The 16,120-nt window shown below is 39.3% G+C and overlaps 2 protein-coding genes across 2 annotated transcripts; one reads left to right on the forward strand and one right to left on the reverse strand.

Annotated features, from left to right (window-relative positions):
• Positions 1–7,986: 7,986 nt before the first annotated feature.
• On the reverse strand, positions 7,987–11,377 carry si:ch211-107o10.3 (uncharacterized protein LOC407663 homolog). Its single transcript, XM_017418618.3, has 7 exons — positions 11,247–11,377; positions 10,597–10,737; positions 10,146–10,337; positions 9,827–9,988; positions 9,569–9,685; positions 9,233–9,437; positions 7,987–8,966 (listed from the first exon to the last, which is right to left on the reverse strand). The coding sequence occupies exons 1-7, from the start codon at positions 11,320–11,322 to the stop codon at positions 8,870–8,872; spliced, it is 990 nt and encodes a 329-aa protein (XP_017274107.1). The 5' UTR covers positions 11,323–11,377; the 3' UTR covers positions 7,987–8,869.
• A 171-nt stretch (positions 11,378–11,548) lies between these two features.
• On the forward strand, positions 11,549–15,270 carry tmed3 (transmembrane p24 trafficking protein 3). The gene is made up of 3 exons (XM_037979710.1): positions 11,549–12,344; positions 12,577–12,822; positions 14,373–15,270. Exons 1-3 carry the CDS (start codon positions 12,201–12,203, stop codon positions 14,604–14,606), a joined length of 624 nt encoding a protein of 207 aa, XP_037835638.1. The 5' UTR covers positions 11,549–12,200; the 3' UTR covers positions 14,607–15,270.
• Positions 15,271–16,120: the final 850 nt, after the last annotated feature.

Consider the following 16,120-nt stretch of genomic DNA (forward strand, 5'->3'; position numbering starts at 1 on the left):
GAGGAATAAACACAGTTAAAGACTTGTTGGTAAATTAACTAGTTGTTGGATAATTAATGATCTAAATAACATTCAACCCGAATGTTATTTAGATAAAAGCGTCCACCAGCCATAGTGGCTGGTGGACAAAATTTTTAATTTCCACCCCTGCTGACATCACAACCTTGCAGATTATGGTCATGTTGTACCCACAATGCCCTGCTCAGTTGGGTCACAACAGAAGCTGCAGGATGATTAGAGGAGTACTTCAGTTTATAGTACACAAACAAAAACATGCTAAACACGTCTGGCTGTAAAAGTACAGCAAAATATGTCAAACTTACACTGTACTGTGCATCACTCTGAGTATTATCTATTTCCAGTGAGCCACCTACTGTAATTATCAAGTTTTAACATTTTCTAGTCCTCAAAACATTTTTCAAAGAAAAAAATTAAAAAGAATAGCCTTGTTTCTTTTTGAAAATGTTCTTTGAACATTGGGTTTCTGCAAATTTTCAGTCTAGTCTACATACTTCATAATTTACCGGGGAGTTGTTTTATATATATATATATATATATATATATATATATATATATATATATATATATATATATATATATATATAATTATATAACATATAAATGTGTCCTACCGTTCACCACAGAGAAGCAAACAACATAGAATTCACTTTAAATTGGTTCTTTAGGTGCCTATCTGGTGTGTTTTAGGTGTTACTGTGTTACTGTTGCAGATATACAGTTTGTTTCTATCTTTGTAGCTATAACTGTTAAAGGCAACACAGATTGAAAGACAAAAAATATTTGTTTTATGCCATCAAGATGATCATCCTGGTCCAGTTTCCTCACAGTTTGACAGATATTCTAGAGATATTCCTGCCTGAAAGGAATGAAGAGAAATTTATAAGATAAAAAACACCAACCCTCACAAAAACCCTTCATCCATAAATAACCTTTAATGCCTCGTGTGTTTAGCTGACATGTCAGAGACTCGCTGAAACATCCTGCAGGGTTACGAACTGATGTTAACCCCACTACAGTAAATGCTACCAGAAACCTTTCAAATTTTCACAGCTTTCCTGTCTGTTCTCTCCTCATGTCTCAATAAACAGACATCTCTGTGTAACTGTTTAAGAAAAGCATAAAATCCTGGATGTCACAAAACCTCTTAGAACTAAGTGAAACTAAGGTGAAGTCCTTCTGACAGCTGATAGTGCCATCTGCTGGTCCAACAGTGGCACGAGTCAATTTTGTTGTAATAAAAGAGAGACGCATTTTATATAAACACACTTTTAAAAATATGTTTTTATTAAATAATCGGTTACTTCATTTCATATTTGATATATCCTAATCAGGAAATTCAACAAAATGTCTGTATCACAGACAGTTTTTGGTCAGAACCAGTTTTATCTTTAGCAGAGTCACTAGGTGGCGCTGCACTCATGAAGATAGATCAAATAACATGATGTCTGCAGCACACACAGGTCAGTTTTTCTATAGTTTGATGTTTTACTAAATATCTGAAGACATGATCTTGTTGTTTTTACATTGTTATTTAACCCTTAAACAGCATCATTGATGAAAATTAAACAAATGTAATATTTACTGTTGATGTTTTCTTCTGCTGACATGCAGTCAGAAACATTACTGGCTTGCCTTTTGGAAAATTGATCAGATTAAACAGTTTATTTAGATGTCACAATCTGGATATTTTGACTCCTCTTTCGTCACTCTGAAGCAGAATGCAAAACACACAAAACAGTTAAGCAGAAGTTGTTAATCAAATCGAATCAAATCAGCTTTATTTACATAGCACATTTGAAACAACCAAAGTTGACCAAACTGCTGTACAATAAAACAATTAAAAACAATTAACAGAAAAGGGATGGTACTGTAAGTTTAAAAGCAAAACTACATAAAAGCCAAGACAATTATTGCAAATAAAAGCCAAATTAAATAAAAAGTGGTTTAAGCTGTGTTTTAAAAGCTTCAGTCGAGGGAGGACGCTTTATTAAGAGCAGAAAATTGCTCCACAGGTTTTGGGCTGATGCACCAAAGGTCCCTTATTGACTAATTTGGAACGTGGAACATCTAAAAATGAGTTTAGAAGATCCAAGACTTCCACCAGAATTTGAATAAGGGCAGATAAGTTCAGTTTAATATTCAGGTGACGGGCCATGCAAAGCTTTAAAACCCAACGAGGGCATCACGTCTGTATTTAACAGGAAGCCGATGGAGAGACGCTAATAAAGAAGGGATGCCGGCTCGTTTCCTGGTACCAGTTAAAAGTCTGACTGCAGAGTTCTGAACCAGCTGCAGGTGAGACAACACAGACAGAGCAGTGCCAAAATAAAGACAGCAACAGTAATCTGACCTGGAGGCAATTAAAGCTGTAATAACCGTCTTTGTGCCAGTCACTGATTACTTACTTACATCGGCCTCCTTTTTTTCTGAAACAAATCAAAGAAAAGGTTCGAGGAGCTGCGTTCGTCCTTCATGAGCACAGGTGGTAAAACGTGCTCAGCTGGAAAGCAGCGCCGTTCCAGACCGAGTTAACTTGAGCAACGGCTTTCCGCTTCCAAAGCTGACATTTCAGGATCAATAAGCAGGAGTCGAAGGAGGTATGTTGCAGGGTTTAGATGTGGAGAAACCTGCCAGAGGAAGCATGTGCGGACATTCCACTGGAGCCGGTCCAGGAGAGGATTTCAGTCTCCAGGAGGTATTTCTCCTCACTATATGACATGTAAGCCATGGAGAAAACTCTGGGGCCTGATGTCTGACTGTTGAAGCTTTTACTGTTTAAGCTGAACTTTAAGAGACCCATACCTGAACTGATCGTAATCGTAGCTGAAGGAACACATTTAGAACAGCGAGACTGAATTAGCTGAAGTAATTTACACATTTCTCTTTAAATAAGTGCTTACTGCACATTTGTGCAAACGCGGGTGTTAATGTAGAGTGGTGCCTGAGAGCAGAAGGGCCAGGAATGTGTCCTCTCTAATCAGAGTGACGGACAGAAGGTGTTTTAGTAGATCTCCTCTGGTCCACATGAGCAGCCCTGGTGTCTGATGTTCCCACAACAGTACCCGGAACTGGATAAAGAGGAGCCGATGTCTGTTTGCTTTGCAGCAGACTTTCACACACCGATGAGAGGAAGTCAACTAAATAATCGACAACAATGACGGCCTCAGCCCTTCCTCTGCCTGTGGCATGCCAAGACATCAGAAAATATCAGGAGCAGAATGCCAAACCATGCAGAAAAAGCGCTGCATTTTATTCAGTGGAAGACTACCACAGGAGAAGAGTAAAGATTATGTAAAGTTAGCAAAGCTGACCCATTATGTTTAGATGTAATCAATTTCAAACACTTTACCTGACATTCAAACATCCTTTCTTATTGTCCTAAATGACTTTTTTTTTTGAATGTATAAAAAAAAATCATGATTAATCATTTATTTTTATCCCTAATACCTTATATTTCAAAGTGACAGTGATTAAAATTAGCACCTGACGACATTTACCTTCAGTTTTAGGTTAAAAAGAAGATAAAATCTCTATATTTTAAAAAGTATTTCAATACGACATGAATTTCAAAAGTATAAGAAGATGCGTTTTTGCGTACAAATTTTAGGAGATGACCTCTGACTTGAGCAGCTCATGGGAACTGAGTGCTGAAACACCCGGTGCAGCGCAGCGTGAGTTAAATCAGGCAGACAGCTGACTTAGCACCTCCCTGGTTGTCTATGTGTTCACCCAGCAATGATATTATTGCTGCTGACAGCGTACAGCCTCTGGGCCTGAGCGCCCTGGCCCAAACAATTTTTGTAGACACCCCCTGATCCTCGTTGTGGGCTGTCCTTTTTCTCTCTTCAACTGAAAATACAAGCAGGACGCAGAGTGTCGAACTAATGACTGCTCAGGCAAATCAAAAGCACTGAGGGGTCGTTAATACAGGGGAGACTGCTGCCAGCGTATATGATCGGACCTGCTCACTGCGGTATGGTTTCCCTGAAAGTCACGTCTGTTTTTCTCACCTGGTGACTTAAAGTAAATTCAGGTCCACCTACATTAAATATAGTTGTTTAATATACCTCAAAAGTTGTGCTTTCACAACCTGAAATTACATTTTTTTTGTACAGGAAAGATACAAACCACAAACGCCTTATGAAAACATTTTCTTATTCAAGCTTATCCATTCATGTTGGTACATTTTGCTTAACCATCCCCAGTATATTACTGAAAGATAATCCTACAATTTCTTTTGTCTCATTATGTTTGTTTCAATTTGATTCCTTCAGGTCCTTAACGTTTTCAAATGTTACACCTGTCAGAAACAAGTGTAAAAACCTTGTAGGCTTGACTTAATTTATCATTTCTCAGGAAAAATAGGTAATTTTAAGGACCACTTCTTGCCTTCGCACAACCCCAAATAAAGAACATCAATTGAAAGCAAAAGAACTGTTTCGTTTTTTTGTTTTTCAAAGGAAGCTGAAATGTGAAGAAATGATGAATTAACACTGAATGCAATAATTTGAACATAGCTAACAATGAAAGAAAAGACAATACATAAAATGTCGAAATAGAGAAATGTGTTTCATCATAAGTTTTGGAGCAATGCTCTGAGTTTGCTCAACTGCTCATCTTGGTACACTGTCATGTGCTGGGTAACCCGACGACCTCTCATTCACATAACTGCATCTTTGCTGCTCCCTTTTTACATCCATACATAGAAAAGTCAGCTCCTTACAGTCTGTGAGCAGAACAGCATCAGGACCCAGAAAAACTTGTAAGCAATAATATAATTAAAAAATAATACACATACGCAGCATAACACCATCCATCTATTTATCCATTTTCTTTACCCACTTCTTCTTTCAGGGTTGCGGGGAAGCTGGTGCCTATCTCCAGCCGTCACTGTGAGAGAGGATGGGATATAACTCAATATAATACAATATTATACAACATGATACAAAACAATATAATGCAAAATAATAATATATCATATAAAATGATATAATACAATAAAACACAATATAATGTGATACAAAAGGTTAGAATACATTACATTATGATACATTATGATAAAATACATATTTATTGTCTGCTTACTCTGGAATGCCTTTATGCATTCTTTGGCTACCTTTGTTTATACAAGAAACACACACATTAAAGAGTCTGAGGAGAACACCTCAAATACCAATCTGATTACAACTCCAGGAAGGGTGGGGTTTCAAGGGGCTAATAGATTTGTTGCTGATGTTCCAGTAGCACACCCAGATGTTTGTTGTACATGACCAGGCTGGTCACAAGATCTGTAGGGTCAATGTGGCATTTTAAGTGGTATTATTAAGGGTCTCGCCTTTCATTTTTGATCCTGTCTTATTTTATTCACCGATTAATTCTTCATTAATGGTTCCAGTAACTAATGAAGTCTGCATCTGTGCTGTGTGTGAATGACTGGGAACGGAGAGCACCTTAGTCACTGGGGCTGCTCTGACTCAGCTCAACACAGGCACAGACTCGTCTACAGGTAGTCACGGCATGGGCTGATTTTCCCCGTTCCTTTGTGGGCCCACAAAAGCAGCTGATCTGCTTTTTCACACCTGCCTGGGGCGTACGATGTTCGCGTCTGTACTCTGGCAAAAAGAGAGAAGCTGAGAGGGGCAAAGAGGTGGAGGGCCAGAAGAGAGGGAGAGAGACATGAGGAAAATGACTGGATTAGGGAGTCAGGGAGAGACACCTGCATACCAGAAGGGCAGACAAGAAGAGTTCTCTGTGAGGTTTTATGATCTCCAGAGGGAGAAAACAAGCGCAGATGATCTGAAGTACTTTACCGAGGGGGGGGGGGAGTACATGCCACTGCTTGCACCTGTACTCACTAATGCCATATTATCAGGGTGCTTGCAGAAATTCAACTGTTGTTCCTAGAAAACCCTAAGCTGCCTCTCTTCACCGCACTGCTCTCACATTGCATTTCTGGCCAATAGTCAATCACAGGCGGTCGTTTGTGTTTACACTTCAAACAGACTTCTAGGCACAAATGCAGCATTGTCTTTTTACGGAAAGCAGAAGTGTTTCGCAGGTATTTGCTTTGCTTTGTTCATAACAACAATATTGCTGCTGAATGGATGCCAGTGACATGAAAAGGAAGTGGTGCGCTTTAGAGGAAATCAGAAAAGGCAAACAGCACGGGGAGAGAATTGCTCATATATGTGTGTGTGCGCACGTGAACCAGCAGTTATTTCCTTCTGCCTCGGTTTGGGCCCCAGGAGGAGGAGAGAGGAGAACAAGTGGTCAGAGGTCTCACTTTCTAGGAGCAGATAAATACCGGAGAAGTGACAGGTATGTACATATTGGAATGTACTTCTCAACCACACCTGTGGGGAACATACCCCTCCAAACCTGGACTCTTGGATCCCACTGGCTGATCCTCCCCGGTGACTGACAGCTGCACGACCTATTTGGCTCAAATCCTCAAAAGCCAGGGGGCAGGTATGGCGAGCTCTGAGCACGGACCAATGGCAAAGGCGAAATCTCCATGAGCCAGGCGGGGCTCCAGTCAAATAAAACTCATCAATGGGGTGTGTCTTAAAAATTTGTCGGCACTCAACCAGTACAGGACTGCTTGTGGAGCCAACTGGGACTGGTTGTTGGAGCTTGACGAGCCTTTCAACGCTTTGCGGATCTGAGAAGCCGGCAGAGATGGTTTACGCTTTTACCGGCTGACGGTGGGACATTCAGGAACAAATCTAATCTGCTTCAAACCTCAGGAACGTCCTTTTTCAAGGCTGGAAATGGTGGGGGTGGGGGGGGGAGATGACAGCTTAACGAAACTCCTGGTTGGGATCTAGAAAAAAATCTGCAAAGACTTTCATGTCATGTTCATAAAACAGTGAGCTCTCGGTCACAGTATGGTGCGGAGTAAACAGATGCTGCTGTGGTTCTGTGGTCGCTCACATCTCCTTATCACTTTTCCAGCCCAGCTATAGATTCTGGATCCGTTGGACGGAGAACTGATAAGGGCATGTGCATGACATTACCGACAGGTCCTGAAGAGCCAACACCTAAGTCAGGGATGCTTCTGGACACATGTGAGCAGTTCTGGGGTTGATGTGGTTAGTGTCTGTATTTTGCAGGTAAACAGAGTTTTAGAAGGTTGACCAGAACTTTTTATTGATGCTTTTTTTTTAAACTATTAGGCAATGTTTAATGTTGAATAATTGAAGTTTTAAAATGTGTTAGAACTGACACACTTTAAGTTCTTTGTTCACCTTTTTTTTAAAAACAATTTAGTGCTATTTTAGGGCTCCACTGAAGGAGATTTAACCCAACTGGAAGATACAAAACTAGCATTATGGTCTCTGAAAACCAGAAGAGTAACAGCCTGACATGACACAGCATGGCTAACGTAATTAACTGTACGCCGTGGATGGCTTAACCGGTATGTGAAGTGAACAACAGGGTGAGAGAGTTCAGCGTGCTGCGTGTCTTCGTACTAACATCATTTTCTGGCAACGGGGTTGACGTTTTAACTTTAACACAGCTAGGTGAGCAGATTCTAGGAAAACAAAGAGCATAAATAGCATTTACAGACATAATATCTTAGAAAGAACAAGCTGGGTCTTGTACACGTTGGTCACTACTTAATGTGGGAACAATGAAATGTGCGAAGACTTCAAAATTCTGATTTCAGAAAATATCAGTCTTGTTAAACTTTCTGTTTTAATTATATGATCAGAAATCAGTTTATGACTCATTTCGGAAGGAGCACTGTCAGGAAAAGTTGAGTTTTTTTTATAACTGAGCTTTACATTCGGGGCTCGAACCAGCGTCACTCTGCATCTTAAAATGCTGCACAAAACATGCAGCTTTGATTTATTTCACCTTTTCTATGAAATCATTTCTAACTGTATAGATAGCTTCATACAAGGCCTAATTCTGAAACTATAAATATTTCATCCATCAATAAAAACTGACAGAAAGAAATGCCACTTTTTATCAAACTTTTATTGACAAAAATATCACACAGCAGGTGGCTTCTTGTTGCCCACTTAGCTCACTGTGAGTTATGTTGTTCAGCTGACAGATTCCCTCACAGGTTAGCTTTAGTAATAAAAAATGAGAGTAATAAGACATCCTTGTCACAACACAACAAACATCATCTAAAACAATCTCTCACACAAGGTGCTGCTCAGTGAGCTTGACAAGGTTGTTTTTGTGCTTCCTAAATGCCTCGGAGGCATCTCACACACACACACACACACACGCCCTTTCCCTTTCTACACCTCAAAGAGGATCGTAATCCTCTGAAACATTACAATCAGTACAGGTCAAAGGTCACTTCCTTTATATAAAACTCTAACCTTTTGCTTCAAGTGATTTTGTGACTTTATTGACACTGATTAGACTGAAATTGCGTAAACCAAGCATCGACTTCAGTGAGCATTTGCAAATGTTAAATATCATTAATAAAAGCAGCTTTTAAAGCCTGAAGTGTCTTGTGTTTTAATGGGGAAAATGTATTCAGCTTAAATGGTGGATCGGTAAGCAAATGAAGCACCACAGCACAGGCATAACTGTAGAATAACTCACAAAGTGTGAAGCGTATAAAGGATGCAAACACAAAGCTTTACACTTGTGCCAAGTGCTATATAATAATAATAAAAAAAGAGTAAATAGTGCAAAATGTTGTGCTGTAAATCTCTAAGCTTGTAAATAATTGACTTTATGATGCATCTTGGTTAATGTAAAGTAACGCCCTTCAGCATTTTAGAGTATAGTGATTATTTTGAGTGCTTTATTTCATCTGTAAAAACAGAAATACTAACTCTGTAGCGGGAAAGGCAGATAAAAGAATTGCAGGATCCTGTGTTTAGGCCAGTCCAACCATGGAGGCACTGAGATCCCACAGCTTCTTGGCTGCAGTGTCATCCAGAGCCTGAGGCGCCGGTGTTTTCGGGGCACAATCACTGTACGGGAGACATAATAAAAGAGAAAAAAAGAAAAAAAATAGATAAAATGTCAGCAAAAATACCTGTTATATAGTTGAAAAGTTGACAGAGGCTGGTGAAATAAACCACGCACCCTGCAGTATATCACTAGAAACTTCTGCTGTAGAAATTCTATAAAACGTGCCAATAATGACGTTCAACTAAATTTACCTTTGTGTTTTGAGAAAATAAGCATTTCAAAGTTCCAGGTAATGCAATCTCTGCCTGCAGTCAGATGCACTTGCCTGTAGTAGAGGCCGCTCTGGTTTGCGACACTCTCGTCCACGGCGCAGTAGATGGTGGTTTGGGCTCCCTCCCAGGGGTTTTTGATTAGAAACATAAAGAGTGAGAACAGGATCCTCTTCCACAGAGCCAAGCTTTGGAACAAATGGCGGGCTAACTCTGTGCGGATGACCCCGGGGTGGAGACTGTACACGGTCACACCGGTGCCTAATGAGAGGGGGTCCGTCAGGTCAAATGTTAGTCACAATGTGTGAAACACAACAACATCCATTACATACTGCATGTGGTTTTAACAACGCTACATGGAAGAAAACCAATGATTGCACTCTGAGGAATACCTTGCAGTCTGGCAGCCAGTTCTCTGGCGAAGAGAACATTTGCCAGCTTGCTTTGGCGGTAGCTCTTTTCTGGTTTGTACTCTTTATCAAGATTAATGTCATCAAAATGTATACGACCTGCAAGAGATGGTTTTGTAAGCATCATTTACCAGAATAATATAAGACTAAATGACTGATAAAATAGTTCATGAATGACTACCATTTGCATTTGGAATTCATCCACATGTACAAAACAAGAGAAATAATAAAACATTTTACCTCTCTCGTGTGCAAGGCTTGAGACGATGACGACGCGACTTGGAGCAGACTTCTTCAGCAGGTCAAGGAGACAGTTGGTGAGGAGAAAATGTCCCAGGTGGTTCACACCGAACTGCATTTCAAAACCCTCCTCAGTTTTCCACTTAGGACACATCATAATACCTAATAATAACAAGATAAAAGGTAGAAAATAACTAAAAAAAACAGCCTATTTGCTCAAAGTTGACCTCAAATTCATGCATTTAATCTGCCTTCCAAAAGGTCCAGTTGAAAAGAAAACATCACCGCCGCAGAATGACCCGAGGAGAAAATTGCTGACCCGCGTTGTTGATCAGGATGTCCAGGCGGCCCTCATTCTCCTGGACATCTTTGGCCAGGTCTCTGACAGACTGCAGGGAGGTGAGGTCTAGCTTCTTCACCGTCACGTTGCCATTTCCACTCTTTTGACGAATCTCATCAGCTGCAATCCGGGCTTTGGTCATATCTCTGCAGGCCAGGATTACTCTGGCCCCTTGATGAAAGCCAAAAAAATCCCTGTTAGTGTTTTTTATAACAACATGTTGACTCCAGAGAAAATGCTGCCATGATACTAGTCATTACGGCTCTTAATGCACATCTGCTATAGTTAAAACCTCAGGTACACTGAAGTAAGCTTTATCATTGTAGGTAAACTCTTTGTTTGATCTGTGGTTAACTTCATTCTAACACATGCGGCAATCTAATTCAGATTTGCTCCTGGTTCAAATCAAACAAAGTGGTCCTCCTCACACCTCTCTGAGTCATGTCCATAGCTGTCTCCTTCCCAATGCCAGTGTTGGCTCCTGTAATCAGGACTGTTTTGCCTTCCAGCCTGACCTTGCTCCGACACACTCTGCCTGCCATCCATCTTCGGAAGGCCAGCACACCTACACCTAACAGGAAAAAAACAACAACAACATTTCAACACTGTAAAACAACCAAAAACAGTAACATCAACCAGAGCGTAACACAATTTGTTATTGTTAGCTTTTAATTTCCCTAAGTTTCTATTCATTTGTTTCCATGTGAGTGCTCATTCGTAGTGAGGGAAAAAAAAAATCTCTGACACAAACATACTGACTAAAGAGCCCTGCTAATGGAATGAGCTCCAAATTGGTAAGAAGAGTGTTTATGTTTATAAAATGCAAAAGATTTTCTGTTTACTGATTCTGGCATTCTGCTTAACTATTCAGACAATAACAACTATTATTAAGAGCATGGCTGAACAGACTGGACTAATTACCTGTATGACAGGTTTCAACCTGAATTATGAGTTAAATAAAAGGTAGGATAGCCTAGACGTTTTCACTAGCAGCCAGTAGGTACTGGCATTATAAAATATTAAATACAGTGCTAAAAAACACAGTTTACATGACAAAATGTTATCAATGAATCCATTTACCTGTCACAAATGCAACTGTGAGCCCAGTCGCATGGTTCTCTACAAAGTCCTTAACAGCCTCTGCGTAGTTATGCATTTTCAAGCTGCTAGCCAAACTCTCAAAAAGGTGCAATTTAAGACGAGTGCAAGCTTCAGCTTAAAGAAATATCTGCCCTTTTACCTGGACGCTGTCTCGTTTGTTAAAAAATAATAAGCCATTTAAGTGGAAACTATAAACTGACGCTTTTTCCCCTTTCTACTTGGGTCTGTTTTTGTAACAAGGTTACAAGCTAAAGCCGGAAGTAGAGGCGTGGTGTCTGGGTGTTTCAGAATAAGAGCTCTGTTTGAGTTACACGTTGCCATAGAAACCGAAAATAGACGTGTAGCGTTTCATTAATTGTTTTTGATAGTCTGTACTTTTAAAAATAAATATAATGATTCACGTCATATCATATGATACTCTTTCAAGCATATCTACTTTTATTACAAGCTATTTTATTTAGTACTTTTACTTTATTTTCCTTCCATTACTGCAGAAATCTACACATTTTGACCAATTTAGCGTCTAATTATTATTATTATGTTGTTGTTTTTTTATTTAAACAAAAAGCCATGTTTCCAGGAGCTAAACGAGTTGAACTGTTAAATATTGAGATCTTATTTTGAAACCTGTGAAGCTCAAACCGCTTTCCTATCTGTCGCTGGAGTTTTGTTCTGCTGTAGCTTTAATTGCTTTATTTCCTCATTTATTTTAATTGTTGTCGTTTTATCAGTTTGCCTTTGTAAGGGAGATTTTATTGGAAAATAATAAACAAAATTGAAATTTCCGCCAACATAGTTTAGGCAAACCAACAAACCGGAAGTCCTTTGTGCTCACGCCACGTCAGAGCTAAAGTCTCCTCTTTTCTCCTGAAAATAGCAGAGATCGGGGGGGGGGGTCTCTGCAGCTTTCTGCGCTGTAAAGGTGTTTTCAGCATGCTGTACCTGGTCCTGAGCAGCTTACTGCTGCGTGTGTTTGTGGTGTTTGGGACAGAGCTCACATTTGAGCTTCCTGACAACGACAAACAATGTTTCTTCGAGGACCTGGACAAAGATGTGAAGTTTGACATAGACTTCCAGGTGAGTCAGATGCTGACAAACTGCTGTTTATCTCTTGTTCTTTATAGGAAAAACAAAATGTAGTTGTTTGACTCTTTAAATTGCTGAAAATTCATCAGTTTTTTGTAACACTTGTGTGTAAACATTACAAATATTACAATTCCACAGTCCCTAGTATGTAAAAAAAGAGCAAACACTGTGTTGCAATAATAATGTTTCTTGTCAACACCTTTTTTTTCTCTTTCTCCTGCAGGTCATTTCAGGAGGTAACTATGATGTGGACTGCTTTGTGACTGATCCCTATAACAACGTGCTGTACAATGAAAGGAAGAAGCAGTATGACAGCTTCTCTCACACCACAACGAAAAAGGGGGTCTACAAGGTCTGCTTCAGCAACGAGTTTTCCACCTTCACGCACAAAATCGTGTACTTGGACTTCCGCCACGGAGAGGAGACTCCTCTCCTGGACACCATGAGCAGGAGTACAGCACTGACTCAGGTAGGACTGAGGACGATGGTGCTCCAGGGGACATTTTCATATTCATCCATATTCATCGTCTGTCAAAGGGTTGGGTCTGAAGACATAGAGCTGCTGTTTCAGCAGATTAAGTCAGGCACAAAGAACAGTTAGACGTTTAAAACAAATATTATCCACTTTAAGGAGTCACCACAGCAATTAAGTATTATTATTATTATTATTATTGCTTTAATGATATGTGGTAGTAGGACAGGTTTAGGGAAGTCCTCTGGGTGGAGACAGAGTTGCTTTAACTTATCTCCTAAGGAACCATTATTAGAGCAGTAAGAGGATATTTACAGTAATATTTTAGCACCTTTTAGCATGCTGAACATTCCCCACAGGAGACGTAACATACCCTCTGCATGTTCACAGTTTGTCTGAAAACTAAGGCTGAATAGCTGTTGCAGCCATCTTGAATCTGGTTGTCTCCAAAACTCGATCAGTTGTAGATGTACACCTATTGATTAGTGTCTGAGAGTTTCATTGAAATCTGTCTTCTGGTTCATGAGATAGGTTGCTAACAGATAGCTAGACAGAAAAAAAGAGCTCACACAGATCGTTACACGATCGCCTGCCCTCCGTGACAACATGCAACGATGATCATTAGACTAACAACTGGACCAAAAACGTGGGTCATTTGTTGTGGGGGACTTGTATCATACTGTACTAGAATATTCCCACGTCTTCAACAACAATAAAACTAGTTGCCTGTTTTGTTCTGAGTCCATTTATCTAAACTGCTCTGACCCTTCGAGTCATGACCAGGGGTCCTCTGGACATGTCCTGATGTGTCTGACACCTGGACATCCAAGCATACTTCAGCTTTTATGGTTTTATTTGATCATTTCAGTGCTCAAATTCTGATGTGGTTAGATCTCAGTTTCATTGACTTTAGCCTCTGTTTAAATTAACATTGATCTGGCTGCTTGTTTTCCGTTAGGGTCCAGTCAGATTTTACTGTTTTGTTATTATCTACTGTCCTGCACGTTTTAGATGTTCTCCTGCTCCAAGCACACCGAATTTATATTACAATGTTACGTCCTCTGCGTGCCAAATGTCACTCATTCATTTAAATCAGGGACTTTATGAAGTATGTAGGACAGCGGGCCCCGAGGACTGGCGTTAAAAGACCACGGATCTAAAGAGCGGTGTCCCTACAAGCCTCCTGCAGGACTGAAAATCTGTAGGCTGCAAAGTTTAAATTTAAAGAATTGGTTCAATAATTAGGCTATAAATAAAACAGGAATTGAAATCTTCAGTGTAATCCAATTACTTCATCGGACATCCTCTCCTATTTAATAAATAAAGAAAGACCGGTCAACTCTACCATCCAGTTACTGCGTTTAGCCCAAATTCAAAAAGCTAAACTTGTTTCCCAACACAGGTTTGCATCAGAACAAGATAATCAGTGATATTCACTTGGCTGAGCAGTGTTTGCAAATTAGTTTATTTTTTGCTCTAGTTGTCTAGCTTCCATTTTGCTGAGTTACTAAGAAGTTATTACATTTTTTTTTTCTTTCTGGCTTCAGTTGGAGTCGTCCTGCGTTGCCATTCACGAGATCCTGAAGGTGGTGGCCGAGTCGCAGACGTGGTACAGACTGAGAGAGGCGCAGGACCGCACCAAGGCCGAACACCTCCATCAGAGGGTGACGTACTGGTCCATCGGCGAGGCCGCCCTGCTGTTTACCATCGGCATCGGTCAGGTCGTGCTGCTGAAGAGCTTCTTCTCTGACAAGAAAAGCTCCGTGGCGGCCACCACTTAGAGCCCCTCCGCCCGTTAGGGAACATGTGAAGGTTTGGAAATAAGCACAAAATGTAGGTTTAGTTTGTTTTTGTTTTTCTTTTTTCAATCAGTCTTTGTTGAATAGATGGTCCAAGGTTTTTTTCTGTCCCTGATTTCTCAAGTAGTGTTCAATAAACTTGAAAAACTTTTTACATTTCACCAGCATATTTGTTGAAACATGAATTCAAGCTCTCATTTATGACATGTAACATGAGCCAGGTTAAATTTTATCTGTTTATTGTTTTTATGTTGGGACATAAATAGTGGCACATAAATGGAAACCTAGAGGCATCGTCTCTGAGTGTCAGGTTGTTTTGTTTCACTGGTCGTTTTCATGTTTGTTACTTTAATCTGTTTAAAGCTGTTACAGTCTGTCTGTCCGTCTTATACAAAGTGCCTTGAGATTATTTGTACTTTTTTTTTTTTTTTTTGCTTTAGCAGGGTTTAATAATTTTATTTAAATGTCTGTTTTTAATGTTGGATTTTATTTGGAGCTGTTTGTTTGTTTGGCATAATGAAAAAGGGACTGAGAGGATGGTTTATTTGCACCAAATTGTCTTCATGTCTGGGTTTGTCGTCCATAATGTTGCCAATAAAGTTAGCTGGAAATTTTGGGGTGAGAATTAAAAAAAACTGGTGTTTTATTTATATTGTCAGGCATGTTTGTTTGTTCAGTACTTATTTGTTTTGACCTTTGAGTTCTGTGTGTGCCATTGAGCTTCCAGATCTCATTTTGGTGGATTTTTGTGTTCAGCTGAGCAAAAAAAAAAAAAAAACTGCAACTGAAAACATCATGAAGTCAAGTTAAATGTCTTGCTTTAAATAGTTTGAAGTATTTAATTTGACTCCATTTTTAAATAGAATTTAACACAAATATTAAACCGGATGTAGTGAACAAGCTTTAAGCGGCAAGTTTTTCCCATTAGTTTCATTAGTCCATACAAGAAAGAAAAAAATTACACAAATTTAAATCCAAAACCTGCAGCTTTTTAAACAGATATACTAAAAATATACTTCAGTGTCTTGTAGTTAAGCTTTAGAAACAGAAAGAAAATGTTAATATTTAAAGTAGGTTAAAGATGAGTTTGAGTTGAGCCCCTTCTTGTTGACCAATCAGAGGGAAGCGTTTCATGTCAAAGTCGACATGATAATATGGCAAGCAAATTTATCATATAATAAGAGACTTTTTTTTTTTTGTTTTTTTTTTAGACTTGTGAAATATAGATGTCCAAGAAATCCAAGTCATACGTGTGGTAACTGGAAACCATTCACAAATTTAAAGACATGTTGACCACTGATATGAGGAAAAAAACTTCTTTACTTTGTTTTTATTTACTTGTTCTGTAGTGGTCTTTGTGACATTACAACGAGTAATGTACCTTTTAAATAAAAAAAAGGCCACTTAAAACTTTTAAAGAACTTTTAGATATCTTAAACTATTTATTACCAAAACAATTACAGTTGTGTCAACATTAATATATAATTTTGACTATG

The sequence above is a fragment of the Kryptolebias marmoratus genome, linkage group LG15, assembly GCF_001649575.2.
Source record: "Kryptolebias marmoratus isolate JLee-2015 linkage group LG15, ASM164957v2, whole genome shotgun sequence".
NCBI classification, from domain to species: domain Eukaryota; kingdom Metazoa; phylum Chordata; class Actinopteri; order Cyprinodontiformes; family Rivulidae; genus Kryptolebias; species Kryptolebias marmoratus.